Here is a 21,609-nt window from a genome sequence, read left to right as displayed (position 1 = left end):
CTCCACACAGCACTTCTTAGTATTACACAATGTGCTTCTCAATTAAGCAGGAGGCTGCATATCTCTGCTCAGTATCCCTGGTGGATTTAAGTAAGTTTTTCACTTGTTCCATCTCTAACACTTGTTTGGCACAACAGTAATTGTTCCAGATGAGAGAACCCAGTGATCATAAAAAATGGATTATTTACAAAAAGATCAGTACTCCACGTCAAGACTTCACTAGTTATAATTAATTGGAAGTACCACACTGAACATATGCACAATGCTCTTCAGGTTCATAAAAGCCTTAAGTGCCTTTAAATACTACTGAAAAAAAAAGGAAAAGACTCAGAGGATCAGTTGCAGGAAACAATGCCTTCCACTTTTAGAGCATTGACTCAAGTCAAAGTTAACCGAGGTTAAAACACATCATCTGCTAATTGGTTGATGGAGACAGGTAATCCCCTTTTTAATGGGTACATGATACCATAAGCCCTCAAAGTCAGAAGCCCCAATTATAACTATGCAGATCAGACTGAACTTCATGCTGCAGTTTAGCTTACCTATGCTCTGTCTCTGTGCAGCACCACCACTGGAGCCATGCTGTTGACCTAGATCTTTACAGTGCTTTTCAATAGAATTTCAAGGCATTTCACAAGCCAAATTAAAAATAGTAATAATAAGAAAACAAATGCATCTGCCCTGATGCATTAGGTCGACAGAGAGCACTCCTCAAGAAATCATACTTTGTAGAACTACACTAGTAACTGCTGTTGTGCAAGTTTCTGGAGGTACACTAGACACCTGCTGGCCCTTCTGGCTTTAAGTACTGGGTTCAATTTCTTCCTGTAAGAGGATTCAAAGCCAACTGACGTGCTCCTTCTCAGGTGAGCACCCAAAACAAGGTGAGAGAAGCATTTTCAACTTGCTGTTTACAGGTCATTGTGGTTATTCATTAACTATTTGTAAGAAATCCATAAAAAGTAACTGAAAAGGCAAGCTTACTTGCCAACAAGCTTGAACTAGCCCAACAGTAGTCAACAAGACAGCAGAAAAGGGGCTATCAACTCATATTTGCATTTGTCCTCTGGCACATCTCATCTTTTTTCCACCCAATGACGTTTTTTAAACTCACATGGTCTGTAATGCAGTAGGTAGCTCAGCCTTTCCAAAAAGTTGAAGAACAGGGAAACTCTGCTTCAGGACATTCAAACATCCTGTATTAGTATTCTTACTATCAATGTTTTTTAATGAAGAGTGAGCTCAAGTATATTTCCTCATTTGCTTCCAATGTGAGCCTTGCTTACTTTTTGAAAGAAGTTTTTTTCCCCCAAAAAAATGGGTGCCCATGCCTTATGTCAGAAGCATTTGGCAAAAATACCACCTCCTTAATACCACCACTCTTAAGATACCTCAATGACCAGCTAAAACTGGTTGCAGGCCACATTAAGTATGGCACATTCCCAGCATTCCCTGTTTTGTAGTAGCAGGTGAGCATGCCAGTGCTTCAGCCCACAATTACTCAGTGCACTAAACACGTAAATCTTCCTCTGAATCCCAACTCCAGCCACGTTGTGCTCATGGTTCTGGATTCTGCTGTACAAGCCAAAAACCTAAGTAGCCAGCTCTACAGTGACAAACTCGAAACATACATTTAAACCCAGACAAGCTGATGTAACACTGGAACAAGCTGAAACAGTACACCTTGTATTAGATTACCCATTTCTTAGAGAGAGGATTGAGCAAAGTATGCTTCAATGAGTTTCTCCTGAGAGCTGAGCTCAAAGTTCAAAAGCTCAGAACTGGGCTTGAGTCACGGAGTTCCATTTTGTTTAATTTCTAATTTATGTTGAACAAATAATTGCATGGTCTCAATCTCTCTGTGCCAGTTAAAACCAAAGTGATGTGTCTTGCAAAATTCTTACTGGGCTATACAAACTGTTACAAAACCTTTGCTGACAGACATCAGATAAATATCAGCACAAAAAGAATAAGGATTTCCTACTCTCTTTAGATTTAAACCATACAAGAACAAACACCATGTCTGCAACACAAGGACATGTACCCATAATAGGGTAGTTAAGCCCTGGAACAGGTTGCCCACATGTTCAGGAACCTCCTTTCACAGTTACTTGAAACTTGACTGGCCCTGAGCAACCGGATCTGGCTTCAAGGTGAGCTCTGAACTGAGCAAGAGTCTGGACCAGAAACCTCCAGAGGTCCCTTCCAACTTCAGTGTTACTACGGTTTCACGTACATTGACACATAAAAGTAAAGCTAACCTGGTGAGATAAAGTGGAGAAGCATGTAAATCATGACTACCACAGACACTTATAAAGATGTTAACAGCTTTTATTTCACTGGTGCAAGGCCCGTGTGTCATCCACCACTCACCAACATCAAAACAAAACAGCATCTTCTATAAAACAGTTTCAGAAAGTTCAAAACAAAGTAACGGTGGCTATAATAAACTTCATACAATACTGTAAATCACTTAGTTTGTGTCATCCAAACATGAACAAATCAAGTTTCTAGCATACATGGCTTTTTTTGTTGTTTTCCAAAAAATACCAGCACAACTCCAATACATGCCTCACACCTGGAAATGCGTAACATCACTCCATGACACTGATAGCTGTTCGTGCTTAGAACTAGTCATCAATTCACCCTACCAATATCATAAAATACAAAATGATATGAAAACCCTACATTTACAAAGTACAGTCCCAATCCTGCAATCTAATCCATCTGGGCAGGTACCTGCATCCAACTCCAACTCCCCTGAAGGCAATGTGGTATTCAGTGCTCCATTGCTAAAGATTTGATTGCAAAATCAGGGCACAAGTGGGAAAGGTTTAAATCTTTCCACAAGCAGTAAAGCACTGCCTTATTCTTCTAGATTCAGTTTCAGTAGTATTTGCACAACCTCCTAAACCAAGACTTACCTATTTTCAATTACCTCACATTTAGGAAGAAAGAAGGATAGGCTTTAAAGTAGTCAGCAGAGAAATGGCTTTTACTGAAATGACTTGGGGCTGTAAGTCGTGCTTTAGTGCACAGTGGTGATCCAAATGCTTCCAAGAGTTAACCACATTTTGCTTCAGTATTTACAGTATCTGCTGCCTTCCTCTGCATTACATGAGTTTCTTCACCAGCAAGATATCAGAGATCTTGTTTCCATTAGATGAGCATTATGACATGACTCCAAAAACAGGATTATGACGACAAATACTAGGGCCATACTCTTCATAGTCTTTCTTGGTGTGACATACTTGGAAAAACTCTGGCTATGAAAATATAAAACAAATATCCTCAAAAGCATAAGAATATATCAAGTAGAAAAAACAACAAATAAACTAATGCCTTAGTATTTTTGTAGACTGTAGCTTTATGATGTGGTATCACATTTTTCAAATAGAATAAAACAAGAAATATTGGAATATAAATATAATTAAGAAAAGCTTAGACAGAAGACTGCTTTTAAACACAACAATAAGAAATCCCACTTGGGAGACAGGAATTGCTCCCATTTTCCTGTGTTTGCTTCTCTTTTTTGTTTAAGACCACTGATTTGGATCCTACATCCCTGAACTCCTAGCTAATCTCTAGTGCTGACTTGAACAATAAAGGAACTATATTGCAACTACCATATAAAAACTACTTCAAAATTACATCAAATTATGATAGCCTTTCTCAAGTAAAGCTCCCACTTGCCCTGTACAAATTTTACTGAGATAAAAATTTGGTAAGGAATATGACACAGTTTAGGCTGTCACAATGAAAAGGTTTAAAACTTAGTACTCAGATCAAATATAGAAGACAACATGCAAGTAAAATAAAATTTAAAAAAAAAAGAAAAGAGAACAACTTTGATAAATACTTACTGTTGAAGCCAGCATGGAACCGCCAAACCAAACTGCATAACGCTGCATGTGATGTGTTATCACTTGAACTTCAACTGGTTTGGGCTAAGAAAAACAGTTCATATTTAGCTGGTTTAAATTTTCAGGCAAGATCCTTACAAACTAACATCTGATCCTTACAGATCCAGAGATCTTCACCTCTCCATCACTATCTCACGCTTACTACTCAGTCTGCCATGGTCCCTAGGAGACCAAGTCATAAAACTCTTTATGATTAGTATGCTGAAGGACACAGCAGTTAAATCCCTCTTGCCTCCTGCTAAGATCACGTATCTCCTACAAGGGAAACCAGAATTGTCCTTAGAGAAATGCTCACAGTAGATTTCTGTAAAGACGTGTCATACACTGCAAGGCTACCAACACATTTAACAACACATACACATATATCACTCATTTTACAACACTGCATTTTCACTAGTGAGATGAAAATTTTGAACTTTCTTTCACTACTGATGTTATTAATGCACTTGAAATGGCTACTTACTTTTATTCGACCGCCACTGAGTTCCTCACTAAGTCGCAATCTCGCGTCCACTACTCTTTTCAAATCCCTTTGCAGTCGTCGTCCAAAGTCCCTGAACATCGTGGATCCTCCCGAGAGGACCACATTCTGTGCAGAAATTAAAGACACATTCTTTAAATCCAACTTCAAGCAAGTTTCCCAAAAGCTGCAGAGGTGACTTTTTGGATCTTAACATCATTAGGAAGCTGACAAGCTATACAGAACACCTTAAGCATTACTCAGTTTCCACAGCAGATCCATGGTCCCCTACGTTCGTTTTTTCTCTTTAAAGAACAGTTTTATGTAGAATATGTTGTTACAAATGAGAAGGATTCCATTAAAATAGTGAGCTAGTATCCTACATGTGCAGAGCAGCAGAAAAAAAGACACTACATCAAGATATTTCCCAGGGATGCTCATTGTAAGCTGTTTTAGCCCTGATACCAGGGATACTCACTGTAAGCAGTTTTAGCCCTGATACCAAATAAGGCTCTAGCCTCATCATACTATTGTTAGCGTCCTTCCAAAAGCTGTAAAGTTATCAAGAACTCCTTTTTTTCTCCTCTCCAGAGTTAAACTTCTAAACATAGCAACCATCAAGTCCAATGTTTCTTCAAAAAGGTACCACACCTCCAAAGAGGACTGCAGTACAGAGAAAGGTACAATTCCTTTCCACTTTTCTTATCTATACCTGCTTGCCCAGAATTAGTTTTCAGAGCAGAACCAAAATCCTCTTAGATTGGTCTTAGAACGTCCCATCCTTAATTCTCATAATGTTGCAGGGTTACAGACTAACACAGAAGTCATTTCAAAGGTGGGGGGATTCAAAACAGACACCCTAGAACATTGGTGGCAGCAAAAACGCGATTCATAATCAGAAGAATGAAGGCTATGTGACAAAATTGCATGTGTGCCCTTGCATACTGCTGCAACTGCAAACCGAAGTGCTAATTAATGCTTACTAAAACCACTTATATGCCACAGATACATGTCCACAAAGGACAAAACTGAGATCAAGAGTTCATTACACAAAGGTCAAATTATCTCTCAATATACTTTCTCTCTCAATAATAATTTTTGACACTGCGGACCAAGACTTTGCACGTAATGAAAGAACCCCTAAAACACTGTTTTCAGCCAGGAAGCTTGCACACAGATCTGGAGTCAAAGACATATATAATAAGCATTCACACTTGCAGGTAACTGCTTGAATTTTGAGCAACAGATAACAAGGAAAACCTTGTAACTTGTAAAGTGGGAAGAAAACTGTTTGTTGATGAAAAGAAAAAAATCTTTGTACATTGTAAAAACCGTTGCAGTAGGAAAAATGCATTTCTTCATACCTTCAGATAATCTACAGTATAAAAGAACGCGTAACAAGACAAGTGTGCTTAAAAGAAAAGCACACATCCCCATAACTTTACTGAAACATTTTCCAAAGATAGGGAAGAGGAAAGGAGCCACATGTATCAAGCAGGAGCCAAAAACCACAGCTGCTCCTGAAATTAAAGTAGGAAGGAGATTCCCCCTGCTGCCCCCACACACGATGTCTCTTCCCTCTGCCTCAAAGTGGTCACACGCTCCACATGGGAAAAGAAAATTGGTAATGGAGAAAAAAAAAACAACTAACCTGAGTGATGAAATGGTAATTAAAAAGATGCCATTAGAAAATATTGCCTGGAGATAATGAAGTTGGCGAAGATGGTAAAAGCAGTAATTCTATTCAAAGCAAATTAAACTTCAAGTGGATTTCCATAAAGTGGACAATACTACAACTAGATAGATTTCAGAATACACCTGAGAATAATTGTTTGAATACATCCCAGACCAACTCATGCAACTACAGAGTTCATAGTGATATTTGGGAGGATCCTTTATCATTCCATGGTTAGAAGCTAAGAGGTTATACTTTCCTCAGATTATGATTCTTAAAGCACTTCTATACACTGAAATAAGTTTAACAGTAACACTGGTCAAGGAGAACAGAAGCACTGGAGTATACTTGTTGAAAAGGCGAGTCATCTCACCACCCCATACCGGACAAACACGGCCAAGCAGAATTTTGGATATAAGGGACCAGGTGACACCAACTGCCATTATAACATGGTTAATTATGCTGTTACAGTTCCCCTGCTCCCTGCACTTCTTGGCAGCACTGGGCCAAATCTGTGCTAACTCTTTAATAGAGGGATTGCTCAAGCATGGGCTTCAGGAAGTTATCACAACTCAGTAGACTGGTCTTCTGCAAAGAGGTCTTGAAGCCGGGTAGTCCTTGCTAACAATGAAAGCAGAATCCATACACAGTCCTCACCCTTAAGTAACACACCCACCACTTACAGAAGACCAAATGAAGGTGGGAAAAGACAGTCAGATAAAACAAAAAAATGAAACAACAAACCAAAAAAATAAATCTCACACATGCACTCACACAAGAAAAAGCTTACTAGTGATGTTTGGGTTTTCAGCCTGCCTCAGAATTCTCTGGCCTCCCAGAAAAGACATCAAGGAAGTTGGGATTTCAAGTATCTGTTTCCAGCCAATTCCTTTAAACAAGGCTTCTGATCTTACTCTACTCAAACACTCTTTGGCTGGTTTAACAGCTCTGAGCAGACCACAGGTTTCACAGCTAACACTGATTATCATACCATCTGATGGAAAGAAGCTCCAGCTGCTTTTTAGTTTTATAGCTAACTGGTTGAAAAAAAAAGTTGTTTCAAAACAATGTGCTCCCCCAGAAGAGAGGGACAAGACCTTCCACACACCTGAAAAAGCTAACCACAGCAACTAAGTAATGAAAGCAGGCCATTTCCAGAAGGAAACCAGGGGTAAACACCAATCATCTCAGAGGGCTGGCAAGAAAGTTCTCACTTCTCATCCATACCCTTTGCTTCTCATATGAACTCCAGAATACTGAGTTTTTCTCCACACCATTTCTGGTGTTATGCCTGTACAGTGTAATGCTGCAGAGATATGACGCTACCTAACAAAACAACCCAGTTACTGTAACAGAAATCTCTACCTAAATAAAGCTTACATAAAAATTACATAAAGTTAAATTAGCTTCTGCAGAACTCAGCACAACCAAACACAAGGCACTGAACTCATTTGTGCATCTTTACACTGCACCTTGTAACATGGTGTAAGCTCACTCTCAGCTGGACACTTCAGATTCTGCAGCACCAAACTGAGAAGCATCCACTGCTTTTCTGGTAAATATAATCTTCAACAACACATCCCAGTTTCCCTTCCTTCCAAATGATAGTCTAAATTAAAGTTGTTTAACATGACACAACCACAGCACCAGAGACATGGAATAAAAGCAACATATAACAGTTAATAAAAATTGTTATGGGTAAAAACTGGAAGGTTCACAAGCTGAAGCCAAGCATTTCATGAGCAAATGAATCAAGCTATATGCCTCTTAGTTTAGTTAAAAGAGGGCAGTATTTGCCAACATTGTATGGAAAGTATAAGGAGAAATATTATACATATCAAACAACAAATATATTACAAAGTAAATGTATTGTGAGAGACCATTTTTTTTTTAAAGTTTGACTTTTAATGATGAAGAAACAATTTATTTCTTGAAAATCACGATTTTCAGTGTTCATTGAACAGTCTGAGTAACAGCGAAAGATTTTAGCATGACTTATGAACATGCTGTTCCGCAGAAATATGCCTGCAGTCAGACAAAAAAGTAACCACAAAACAGATGTATTGAGCCACTGTTAAACCACCTAGCAGGGGTAGTGTCATACATTTAATTACTTCTCAGTAGTCCTGTGCTATGCTAACACTGTTATTCACTTGAGGCTTCCACTTAAAGTAGCAGAAAAACCTCTCCTTTCCCATGTCTCATCTTCAGAGCCGATATGATGCAGATAATGGCCTGGCAGTGTTTCCAGCCTTACCTCACCCACAGAGCCTCCATGCTCTGCACTTAGTAAATAATAGCAAATGTCATTTTGCTGAAGCCCAGATAAACAAAAGTCAGTTGAACCCTGCCCCGTCTTCTGCTTGAAAATTCCTACAATTTCGGAGAGGAAAGGCAAGAATAGGGTTGATACAGCAAATACGCTGTATTCATCACAGGCTGGATTTCTCCCTGCAGCTCACAGAGGTCCACCGGACGCTGCACAGCAGTCTGACAGCGCCATCTACACACCACACAGCGCATGGCAAGATGTTTCCACATGAATTTACCAGCAATTCAAGTTAGAAGTGGTGTTACAAGGATGTTTACCACCCCTTTGGCTTCCCGCACCCCAGATCTCTCCAGGCTTTGAGGATAGTTCATTACGAGCTCGGCAGCCACACCGATGCAAGTGCAGACCAGATCTTACTTGTATCACGAAGCTTTAAGTTCACCATTGTCCACAGTAACTTACACTCAGCTAAAAAGTCATCTCTAAGGGAAAGAGCCCATACAGTTAAAATCCTGTCTCCATGCACCTGCATCTCCACTGAAAAACAGGATGATTCATCTACAATAAACCACCACACTTGCCAACACACTACAGCCCCTATCACCTGCAGTGTTTTCAGGTTGAGAAGCTAGTCTAAAAGTTTGAGGTTAAGGATGTCACAACTTGATCCATCATGATTTGAATCATGAGTAAACATGCTTGACTAGGATCTTTCAGAGATATTTCTGACAGAATTTACCTGGTTTCAGATGTCATTTACCTTAAATTTTTTCATCCATATATTTGTGCCAAAAAAACAAAACAAAAAAACAAACAAAAAAAAAAAAAACAAAACAAAAAAACAAAATAAAAAATACCAAAACAAAAAACACCACAAAAAAAAAAAAAAAAACAGCAGAGAAAAGTTGAAAGAAATCAATTGTTGGGACAGCCAGTGTCCCTACACTTACATCCTTTCTACTGGGACAAGGCAAAGACTTCAGAGTTGCCAAAACTGTTCTCATCTCCTGTTACCATCTAAACTCTGAAAGTATCTGGGGAGAGACTCTAGATGGGGAAAAAGGAAAATGAAGTAGAGTGTGGAGTAAGAGCAACAGTTTCCAAGCCTGTTACCAATAAAAAATACTGTTTGGTAGAATATGAAGTAGTTTTCAGAACTTCTGAAAGCCCTTTGTCCAACTTCAAAGTTATGGTAACTCTTATTTTACAGTATGTGCCAAAACTCATGTCCTAACTGACAAATATTAGGACAAGTTTCAGAGTATTTCCAGGCTGAAGAGAGATTTTTAAATAGCAGTTAGTACTGAAAACATCCAACACTGGCATCTGTTGTGGCTATATCACAGAGCAGATGCTTCTCACTGATGCAAGCTGGGTGTGCAGTAGGTACACTGTGTTTAGTAATATGCTCATAGTAACCTAAAAGCTGAGGAAAGTACCACACTTTTCTGCAGACCACAGTCCGCATCATGGTGCTGCTCTCTCCAATTTCTCTGCACTTCTGTGATATCAGAATTAGATAAATATAAGGAAACGTTGTGGAACAATATTTTAAGAATAAAGGAAGCTGAAGAGTTCTCAAAAAATGAACTAGATGAACTATACATCAGTCTTCCCAAAGAATGCCAAGGGTGATGCAAGGCCTCACTAAGCCCCACAAAAGTTTAATCGCATTTCTAGCTGCATGCAGGATCGGTCATTTTTCAGTGGACTTCAACACACAGGAACGATCAACATAGCAAGGATGCTAGATTATTTCAGCCATGTGGTAAGATCCAAAATTACCCTTCTTACCATCTCACCTGAGCAGTCACTTTAGATTTCAGTCTGCTTTCTGAAGATTTGGGTTAAAAGAAAAGAGAAAATCCACCTTATTTCTTCAATTTTCAATGCAAGTTCCCTGATTCTAAACACAGCAGCATTCCTCTTCGATTTCAGCAGAAAGCAGCTCATCCCAAGCAATCCAGAACTCTCAACTTTGTGTCAGAGACACAGAATAAGAATATAAATCAGTTCTTCCAAGCAATCACATTAAGATGATGTAATCATGGGAATTAAAAGAGTGCACTGCTGGCAACCATTACACAATTAAAAAGCCTTCATCACATGTGAAAGAATGTTTGTGCTTTGTATTGAACAGCTACAGGCTAGAGGATCTGGCTGAAGTCAGTCTTATGAAGATCCTGCTGGTCTGAGCATCAACACAAGATAAGGTAACTGGCCTCATAAGAGAGATGTGATCAGACTGGAAAACATGGATACTGGCAATAAAGCTAAAAAACATAAATACCCTAGGACATCAAAAGATGGGTTTGAAACAATGCTTCAAAGGCTACGTACCACGTACAATCTGCAAGAAGGGTACTTGCAGGTATTTTCTGCATAAACACTTAGGAAGTATCCAAATACTTCCCAGCTCCAAAACGCAGGGTCTTGGCTGGTCACCACGCTGATTATGGTGAGGAAAGAGTAACTTAACCTCAATTTTTAAATACCACTTTCTGGAAGTCAGTACCAATCCCTGGCTCTACCAAGCAATAAAGCTGTTGCTCTATGGTAACTTTGGGCTTTCAGGAAAAAAACAAAGACCCTAAGCACAACCAGACGCTAAGAGTTTACTGAAACCTTCTGCAACATATCTAAGCTTGAAGCCATTGAAGACATGTACTGCAAAATGCATTCCACAGATGAGCTTGTTAAGTAGTTTAACTTCCTGTTTTAATCTGCTCCACAGATTTGTTCTGAAGTACTATGCCTCATTCTAGATGACAGCATATGTTTACTAGACAAGTAAAACAGACTGCAAAGTTCTAATAGTTAGGAATTACCTGGAGATTTGACTTAGTTGGAACTTAATTTTCACTCTAATAGGTGAGAAAAACTACCACCTTTTACATATGCAAGCAAACATCTCCATACTATTACTTTATGCGGTTATTTCCAAAAGGGCACTGCTGCTGCACAAGCAGAACACAACCAGGAAGCACAGGATCTGCTGCCAATATAAAAAGAGCTTGCCGTAGGCTATGCCTGTCAGTACCTTCCTTTTAATTTCTGAAAGAACCAGTGACCGAAAGTACTCTCTGGCCTACACCCTGGGCAAGTTTAAGCAGGCCTAATTATAGTCTCCTAAAAGATTTTAAGTCTTTGTATACTTTAATACTGGGTTCAATACCTGGCTAAAACAGCAGACAGTGGGCAGATCAAGTCAAGACTATGAAAACAAAAAAATATATGTATTTGAAACCACTGCTTAGTAAAGTGGGGAGTGGAAGGGAGTGAGAGGGGCGAGACCATGATGTAACCCTTAAAATAGGCAAAAGCCAAAGACCTTCATGCACAAGAATTCACGTTACATGTCAGATACAACACCACCCCTCTGCTACAGTTCCATAGGGATAATACTTACCTGTGTATCAAGCCTCTGTTACAGATAATCCTTCTTTCAAACATAAAAAGCCACAAATATCAATTATTCTTCATTCAGAAGTCACACTTCGTTTAACTTGAACTTTATTTCTATTCAAAGTTCACATTTCTCATAGAGGGGGAAGTGGTAGCTAAATATATGCTTCATGGTGATGTTGATATTTAGTCTTCAAGTAAGTTAGTCTTACAACAGAAAGACTGTACCTTATATAATGGACGCCGGACATCAATGGGACAGTTCTGGATAACTTCATCTACTACATCCGAAATGGATTCCATAAAATCAGGATTAGCAAACTAAAATGAAAGAGAACAGGCATTAGATTTTTCATGTCAAGAACGGAGAAACAAGAAGGCAGAAATAAGACTGTAGAGAAATTTTGTAATAGCACATTTAAAAGGGGGTGAGTGGGAATCGAAGTCAGTATTACCCCTGCTCATGACTTGCTCTACATTATAACAAATCCACTTTTGTACAAGGGAAATGAGAATTCCTTCTTCTGATGAGAAATTCAGATTCTCTTCCTTGGTCATAAATTCACTGTTTACAGTTTATGCACTATGGACCTACTACTGCATGTGACATGAGTTTGAGTTGTCCTGCAATATTAAAGACACTATTACTGTGCAGTGTGGTCTTATCTTTCATTTTAAGTGAAATCAAAAACATCAGTGTGCAAATCTGAATGTTCCCCTGTAAAAAATTTCCAAACCTACTAAAACACATATGTTAAATTCTCACCAAATATTCTTTTCCCAAGCACAGAAAATCTAATATTCAAAAAGGCATAAATACTTTAAGGTCTTGAGTGGAAGTCCCCATCAGTGCAAACATCAATACAGTGCTAATATAAGTTTCGCAATTTATAAATACTAGACAGAGCTGCTAACGCTAGAAAACATTCCTGGACTAGTGGCAATTTTCCACTTAAAAATTGACGAGAGTTCTAAAAAAAAAAAATAAAATAGATAAAAACCACTCATAGCCTAAGTTTTGCCCTTTCAGAGATTAAACATTGAGAAATTAAATTAGTTATCAATACACAGTAACATATTTTTTTTAATATATCTTTCATTATATAACTTTAAAGTTTCCCAAAGCTGTAGAAACTATTCCATTCTTACATCCTAAACAAGATGAAGTATCTAATTGGATAAATAAGAAAAGCGAAAACACAAGTACACTCTGAACTGTAAGAGAAATTAGCAAAGGAAGTTGGCTTGCAGAGCAGAAGCCATAAGAATTATGTGAAAAATCACCAAGAATTCAAGCTGATTTCCATAGTAAGAATTAGTTATGCAAGAAGCTAAAAACATGAAGCTGCATAAATTAAAAGAGAAGAAAGAAACAGTGTCGCTATGCATGGAGAGTTCTCATCCTGAATGAACTACAGCCCAAAAACTTCTCCCAAGCTCTCCATAAAGATATTGATAAAACAGCAAGGCAAAAGGGATAAGTAAAAATTAGATTTAGGGCATCCAAAGCAGAGTATAACATGCTCCCAGAATGCGGACAAGAGAACTGACATGTAAAATTGCAGTCTGCTAACAAATACCGTATGGTTGGAGAATAACAAGTTAAATACCTAATTTTAAAAGCGTAGAAATAATCGGGATAACTACAACCCCCAAAGCCTAACTTTAAAAATATTAAAGACTTCAGAACAAAATTTTGAAAACTGAAAATAGGAAAAGACTGCAAGACAGCTTTACCAAAGGCAGCTTTAACCTAGCTAACTCGATACCCTTTGAAGCGAGGAGTTAACGAAGTCCAGTGAGAAACTCTTTTTGGATGCAGTACGTATTATCTAGTGTTTTCCTTGTCTATAAAGTCGTTTCAGTATTTTTTTTTTTCAATACAGAGCCAAGAAACTATTAAGAAATGAAGAAAATGGAAATTAGTCCTTTAACCTGTTCCTAACAGTCTTTGAAAGGACTATGGAAAGGGAATCTATTAAAATGATGTCTGATATGGGATTCAATGCCTCTCTGTAAAATCACTTTAGCAAATAACAGGGAGGACAAACTATTTAGCCCAGAGGTTTAATGCTGGCACTAGATCAGACAGCTACAAACTGACCACAAAGAGATTAAGGCTGGAATTTGGACAAAAGGTGACAGAATGAGGTTTTTTAATATTCTTCCGACAGGAGGAGAGTAGACAATGGGAAACTTCACCAGTTGTAACGTGGACCTTGATTAAATTCTTTAATAGTATTACAGGCTATGGGTGCCTGCAACAAACTCAATGGAGTGTGCAGGAATGGAGAGAACCTTTTCTGCTATGCTGTAACATATTAAAATTTGACTCTTCCCTCTGCCACAACATCCTGAAACTCATTCAAACTGAAGTACCAAAACTCAGACAGACTAGGCATTGCAATGTTTCCCAGAACTCTACATGTTACTTATGACCACACCAACAGAGATTTCAATGGACTTCCCTTAAGGACGAATTTAGCATCATGCTTTATAAATTTACTCAGTATCAAAAGTCAGTGTCCAAGATTTAGAATATTATCAATGCAACACTAACATGCACAGTAGTGCCCAAAAGGATTGCCAGCATAATCAAGGACACCATATAAAGGCGTACTAGTGTAAACCTTTGCTGAAAGAATGAGGGAAAAATACTACGTAAAGTGTGTAAGTTCAAATTTCTCCTCAATTTTAGATTGGCTTTAAAAAAAACAGAGTAAGATGTTTTAAATGTTACAAGGGACGTTAGAAAAATAATTGTCCATGTGCTCACATTCTTCTGTGTTTAAATTACTGGCGACTGTAAACGCCTTGTAGTTAGGAGACTTACTGATATCTTAATGCCACGCGATGGCGCACTGGCACCAAAAATGATAGTACCTCCCCCCAACCCCCACTTCGCTCACATAGTAGTTTCTGTAACTTAGTATTGCTAGTCCCTGTTCTTACCTCGGGATGAAAGAAAATTTCAGGTCCAAGAAACCTTTCATAACCGACATCTATAACAAACTTGGTTTTGTTGATTGCATTGATGCCAGTATACTGTTTGATCCATTTTCGAGGATCTCCATCATACTTAGAAAATTCTTTCACTATATCAGGGCAAATGTAACAGTATTTCTCCTGTTAGGAAATAACATACATTTAGGATCGCCAAAATAATTATTCAATCATTAAATTCAAGCACAACACAATCAGAAAACAAAAATACATAAGCATTTTTACTGACGGGGCTGTTCAAGAGATGTTCTCACCCAAATGACTACTGAAGACTCAACCCTACAAGACAGTGCACGACCTATTTGTTTCAGTAAGATTACATGCTGACTCATCTAGATTAGTCTCAAAATGAAAACACCAGAACCATCACATCTGTGACGATCAAGAAGTTCAGTGGCAAGCTTTCATTGCAAGATCAGACCCACACAATCACCCCACTGACATTACATACATTTATTTTTTATTAAATTAAAAAGCAAATTTTAAACAGATCTAAAGCTTAAAATGCTGATTTCATCTGCAGAACACTCCAGTCTAGCATGAAGACTTTCTTCCTTTCTCCTTCTCCTGCACTTGATTGGATAAGCCACCAGAAGCTCACGTAATTGCATACACAGCCTACGTGTGCATTTTTAAGAGAGCCACTGGCAACTTGTTAAAGCCAAAAAATTAGCTCAAAGAGTTTTATTTATGTATTTATTAAGATATAAAGAAGGGTGTACCTTTATGGCTTTTGCTGTCTCCAGAGATTGTTCAGGAGGAATTCCCACCTCCCTTTCCCTTAGGAGCTGTTGAATAAAGTAAGTAATATCTCTACCTGCAATAGGAATATGTTTGATGCAACTTCCAATTACATAGCCTTCTGCCTGTGTAGGAGGAGAAGGAAAAAATATTTAGGCAAAAACTTACTGTGTATCAATAATTAATAATGAAACTAACATTCACTTTTATAATACTTTGTTCTGATTTTTAGTTAGAAGTAAAATCTTGAAACTGCAAAATTACTATAAAAACGTGCAACCCAGCAGAAAGGGGATATTATTTTTTATTTAAAAGACCTTATAACCACATATAAACAGATTTTGGTTATCTAATAGATACACAGGTGACAAGACAAAAAAAATCTTGCACACATTAGAAGACAGTCTCATCAGATGGTTCCTTTTAGGCATGATCCAAAAAGCAAATGCAATATAAATAGAACACTTGTGTCCTGTTTGAGAGTGAAGATTTAACAGAAAAAGGTATGAAATATATTAAAATTCTCAGAGAATAAAAAATAAATTCAGTAGCATCAATGATAAGCACAGTAAAAGCAAGAAATCTATTTACTGATTATTTTTTTTTCCCCAGTATGCTTTTACTGAAAACTCTGATATTGCTGAGCCAATATTATTTCTTCCTTTGCTTTTTTTATACTTTTCAGAGTTTCATTATGGTAAATGCTGTTTCTTCCCCAGCATTTCTCATATGAAGAAAATACTGAGAAGACCAGGTTAATAACAAAATGCAGGATGAAGTTAAAGGGAATAAAATTTTCATTTCTAAAATAACTGATCATTCAAGCATACTATATGCTTCAAAAATACACAAAATGACATCAACAGAACAGATGTCAGTATGCACAGACAATTCTGTATTTTTAACACCCTAACATAATTAAGCTATATGAGATCAACTATATATATCTCTATGAACATGAACATACAATCTTGTAGTTGTTTCCACATAAGCAGAGTGCACTAAGTTCTAAAATACAGTAAAATCATGTTTTACTAAAATACAGTAAAAAGTACATGTTATAACCTATATTAAACAACCAAAATGCAGGACATTTCTTGTCAGACATTGGTGGCATGCAGGAGATCCAAAACCATGATAAGCATTAACATTAAACAGAACTGAGGCATCACAGTAAGACAAGGTTTTACACAGAAATAGCCTCTAAAAGATGGCCTGAAAAATCTTACTGTGACCTTCCCATAGCCTGCAAACTAAATTAATTGCATAAATAAGTTCACAAAATAAAATACACAGTTTTCAAAACAATCATAAGGGAGGAAAAAATCCCAAACAAGCAACACTAAAAATTTAAAAATAAACTTTCATTTGACACTTATTTAAATCTGTTGTAAAGAAACCGTGCACTTGTCCAAACCACCGATCATTTCAGACTGCATCCTGCTACATACCACAGGAATTACGTGGGTCACTCCATCACCACTGTCGATGACAATTCCAGTCAAAGTACGTTCTCCAACCTGCCGTGACGTCCAAGAAGCAGCTAAGGCCAACACTGCCTACACAAGAGAGTTTATATTTAGAGGGATGCAGACTGTGCTAATTTACAATTTCAGAAAATATTGTTTCAAACTTTTTAGATGTGCATACAGAAGACTATACATAGTGCAGCTATACTGCACTTGAGAAGTACATATTCACTTTGTTCACCTGAACAGCAATGTAAAGTCCTGGTATGTTAAATGATTCGAACATGATTTCTGCAAGATACTCTCTGTTTTCTGGAGTGTTCAGAGGAGGCTCTGTCTGCAAACAAAAAAAGCTTAGAAAATCACCTCAATAGAGTCCTAAATGTTCATGCACTGATTAGCTTGGTATGGTAATCAAACTTTTACATTTCTCAGCGCACTCAAAACAGAAAATTTCAAACATAAATCAAACAGTTTAAACAAAGTGATTAAAGCTTTTCAAATCCAAAACCCAACCTGCAGTAGCCTGCATTGCAAAGTGAACGCAATTTAGATGTAATACAGCTTTGATTATTTTCCTTCTCCCCCTCCTCCCACCCCCCAGGTTGCTGAAGAACGACGAGACATTTACAGAAACAAATCCGCCAACAGAACTACTTGTACTTGGAACATTATTTAGTTTTAGTCACACAAAAATATTTTCTTACCCAGTCTCATTAACTCACCATTAAAAAATAGTGATCCTCAGGTTCAGCTCGTAGGTATTTAAAAATGACCTGCTCCATGAATCTCTCCATGAGGTCCCAGTCTTCAACAATACCATGTCGTATAGGCCACTGAAGCAAGAAAACCTGTCAACACTCTAGACCATATGAACAAACCCAGAAACAGGGACAGCCTGAAAGGACGTTGTACTAAGGTTGGAGTCAGTCTCTTCTCCCAAGTAACAAGCAATAGGACAAGAGATGACAGCCTCAAGCTGTGCCAGGGGAGGTTTAGATTGGATATTAGGAAAAATTTCTTCACAGGGTAATCAGGCATTGGAACAGGCTTCCCAGGAAAGCGATGGAGTCACCATCCCTGGAAGCGTTCAAAAAACACGTAGATAAGGCCCTCAGCTATATGGTTTAGTGGTGGTCTTGGCAGTCCTGGGGTAACGGTTGGCCTTGATGATCTTAAAGGTCTTTTCCAACCTAGCTGATTCTATGATTCTGTGAACTTCTGCAAGAATGAAAACATCGCATTCTCATGGTTGCCTTATAAAATCCTCCATTCTAATTTAATTTCGAGGAACTATTTGAAGTTATCTCCCGCTCCCAGGTACTTCAAATTGTGATTCTAGCTTGCAGGACTAATAGCCAGAATCCAGACTCTATTCCTAATACTGCTATCGCTCTATTGCAGGACTGTGTTTTAATCTCTTCTTGTATAAATTTTACAATTTATAAAGTCAAGAATCATACTTGGCTTTAACATGCCTTCCAATCTATAAAAAGTAATAAAGACCATATAGGCTATATATTTTTTCAACAAGAATTCTGGCAAGGATGATGTTTACATTTTGTTCAATGTTAAGAACACGGCTGACATTTAAGTAATACAGTAGGACATATGAAATATTATTTTTTCCACGAAATTCATAAGCCGGTAACATTTTGTGAGTACAAGAAGTCTTTTAATAGGATATGGAAAATACGATTCACAGAAAAGCTGTGCTGAAGACAGCCCTTCACAAAACAATTGTGACAGTCCCTGAAGCAAAGTATCCAACACATTCCCCAGTTCATATGCCATGCTAAGAGGATACACTTTTAGCAAGAATTTAAATATTCAGTGTTTATGACTGTTTTAATAGCTAGTAATTTTGAAAACTGAACAGCTGCACCATATCAATGGATATTTACACAAGGACTCAAGCACCAATCACACAGGACAGCAGTATTAAAACACAGACATCAACAAAAAAGGTAAAGCCACAAACCTTATCATGCAGTTTCTAGGAGAGCAACAAAAACACTTCACAAAAAAGCAAATGTGTGTTTTAAGTGGCAATCAAAAAGTCCTGCACCATTATATAACAAAAATGTGAAACTTTTGAAAGACTTCTTAAAAATACTCAATGCTTACCTTTGTAGCATAGGTAGGTTTATCTATGGCTTCATCTCCTATGAAAAAGTCCAGATCATCAACACCTTTCATTACCCTCCTCTGAGCCTGGTCACCTACTTTGGCTGATTCTCGGATTGCGATACCTTAAAATAAAACCCAAACAAATCAAAACAAAATTAAAACTGCTAAATACCAAGTAATGAATACTTATTTACTTTTTCTTTTCCAGAAATAAAAACTGGGATATAGAAAGCATAATTTCCAGAAGAAATTAGGTAAGTGATCCGCTGACAAGCCAATATAGCAGAGTTCATTCTCACTGCATCATGCAGGGTTCTGGTCACCCATCCCTCATTCATGTAAATAACTCATAAAATCTTAAAAATGTATTCTGTTACAGACTGCAGCAGTCACTAAATGTGTGCAAGTGCAGCATTCCAGCAAGCAACATGATTTTCTGAGTTTCAACTCTAGAATTAAGTGAAAGAGCACAGGAGGAGAAGAAAATAAGCTATGTACTTCAGAAATAAGTATTGGAGTCATTATCCCAGTTGGTGAGGAGGAAGGGAGGAGGGGAGAAAGCAATTTGCAGCGCTACAGAGAAATCTTTGGAGACACTTATGTTTCCCATTAGCAGGCTGCAACTATCACCGAAATTATTAGATGATGGCTGCTATAGGGAGGAAGATGAGACAGCAAAAAACAAATCTGGGGCAAGCTATAAATAAAAATGAAATAAAGTACTCTTAAAATATAACCTTATTTATATAAACATTTCTTTTAATAGGTCATAATCAGACCTAAATAACATACAGTGGAAAAAAAAAATAGAGTAGACAGGTATCATCCACAAACACGCCAAATACTATCAGCACCAAAAATTACTGACAGGCAAACAATTCTTCTGGAAACACACCTAAACCCCAAGTTCATAGCTTTATAAAGTGAGATTTATAACAAATTCACAGAAAACTCCTGCTAAAACTCCTGCTATCCCACTTCTTTAACATAAGACGTTTACATCTTTACCAGTGGTTTGGGTTTGAATCTTTTACAAGATAGCAAGCCTATAACCAGCACTGCAGCTACATTTGGTAAAGAGCACGTCCACCTCTATTATTTCCTTATCTTCTTACCTTCTACCGTGAGCAGCTACAAGGCAGTCTAGATGCATTAATAAGTAGTTAATTGACCAAGCTTACAAAAAGTAAAAGGCAGTATTTAACATAAGTGGAGATAACAGATGCCATTAGTCATAAATATGATGTCTGTGCTACTATTTATAAATATCTATAGCTAAGACAACAATTAAAATCATGAACACGTAAAACATTTTAAACAAGTTTAACATACAAAAAATTAAGAGTAAATCTGCTCAACAATAGCATGTTAAATGAGCAGAAACATTTTAATTGGCAAACACACACTCAAAAAGAACATTTTCTAATAGGAATAACTTTTTTGAATATTAAACTGTCTACAGTCCCAGACAATGTAAATAAGGCAGACACCACCTGCACTTCAGTACTTAATTTGATTGGAAACCTTCCCCAGATTATCCGGGCAGTAACCATGGTGTCAGGTAGACAGGAGGTAAATTGCATTCTGTCTACTCAAGAGTCCTGGCAGAAAAATAATAGAGATAAAAAGGAAATTAGACTGGAGTTCTCTTCATCTTTGTCATAGCAACCAAGAGCTGATTTAATGAGCAACAGTCCTAGCTCACTGCAAACAAGGAGTTCTGTTTAGCTATGCTCTAGCCAAAGATGCTAACGCAACGAGTACCACTTCCCAGATGGACAAGGGACTATGAACGTCGAGTTTGGAGTTGGAAATCACATCATTTACTCATGAAAGTGGTCAGTGATAGTGGTGTATACTAGAATTTGGAAGGAAAAAAAATTACTCACATGATGGGATAATGAACTGAGGTTCTGTATTTCCTGCATAGCCAAGTTTTGTATACCTAAAAAAAGAATGATCACAGGGTCATTAGATGTACTTAGATGTAAAAATACAAAATACTTATAATTCACTACACAAAGTGAAGACCAAATACATCACGTACCACGTCTACATTTTCTGGGTTATGCTTTCAAGTGTCATCCTGCTGAGAAGAAAACTCAGAAGTGGTAAATATTTTAGGCGTTATTTATTTTTCAGACACCTTGAGCTTACAAACTTTGGTAGTGTTTTCCCAGAGTCTGAAAATTGAGCTCTCACTTTCTCCATCTTGTTGACCAGCTATGAGAAAAGACAAGCAGGCCAGATTCCACGCTTTGGTAAAAAAAAAGGGTTGTGCAGATCTTAGCTTTTGGAAAGCTACCATGACCAAAGATGTCATTAGATTTTGCATATTTGCTTAATATTGTCAAATACGGGGCAGGGGGAAGTGTGTCTTAAGTACAAACCACAGTTCAAAACTCTAGTTGCAACCCTGACACAGTTCCCTTTCATGCCTTGCATGAATTACTCACTTTGTCATAGGTATAGTACCTGTGTGTGGTAATACATACATATTACACCAAAGTAAGCATGCACTGATAAAATGC

The 21,609-nt window shown here is 37.7% G+C and overlaps 1 protein-coding gene across 4 annotated transcripts in view; it reads right to left on the bottom strand.

Moving 5' to 3' along the window:
* Positions 1-2,310: 2,310 nt before the first annotated feature.
* Positions 2,311-21,609, bottom strand: part of ACTR3B (actin related protein 3B) — a 105,166-nt gene continuing 85,867 nt past the window's right edge. For 3 of the 4 annotated variants that reach the window (XM_030478592.1, XM_030478602.1, XM_030478582.1), the window contains exons 2-12: positions 20,968-21,023; positions 19,076-19,200; positions 17,674-17,784; positions 17,190-17,285; positions 16,931-17,038; positions 15,461-15,604; positions 14,688-14,861; positions 11,964-12,056; positions 4,387-4,512; positions 3,864-3,947; positions 2,311-3,266 (exon numbers count right to left, since the gene is read on the bottom strand). In XM_030478592.1, the coding sequence (XP_030334452.1) occupies positions 3,171-3,266; positions 3,864-3,947; positions 4,387-4,512; positions 11,964-12,056; positions 14,688-14,861; positions 15,461-15,604; positions 16,931-17,038; positions 17,190-17,285; positions 17,674-17,784; positions 19,076-19,147 (1,104 nt within the window). In that variant the 5' untranslated portion in view covers positions 19,148-19,200; positions 20,968-21,023 and the 3' untranslated portion in view covers positions 2,311-3,170. Of the gene's footprint in view, positions 3,267-3,863; positions 3,948-4,386; positions 4,513-11,963; positions 12,057-14,687; positions 14,862-15,460; positions 15,605-16,930; positions 17,039-17,189; positions 17,286-17,673; positions 17,785-19,075; positions 19,201-20,571; positions 20,680-20,967; positions 21,024-21,609 lie in introns of those variants that run through there. The other variant, XM_030478610.1, reaches the window with a different exon arrangement.

Source organism: Strigops habroptila, chromosome 1 (genome assembly GCF_004027225.2).
Source record: "Strigops habroptila isolate Jane chromosome 1, bStrHab1.2.pri, whole genome shotgun sequence".
In the NCBI taxonomy this organism is placed as follows: Eukaryota; Metazoa; Chordata; class Aves; order Psittaciformes; family Psittacidae; genus Strigops; species Strigops habroptila.
The sequence above is the reverse complement of the archived record's forward strand: the minus strand, read 5'-3'. Positions and strand labels throughout refer to the sequence as shown.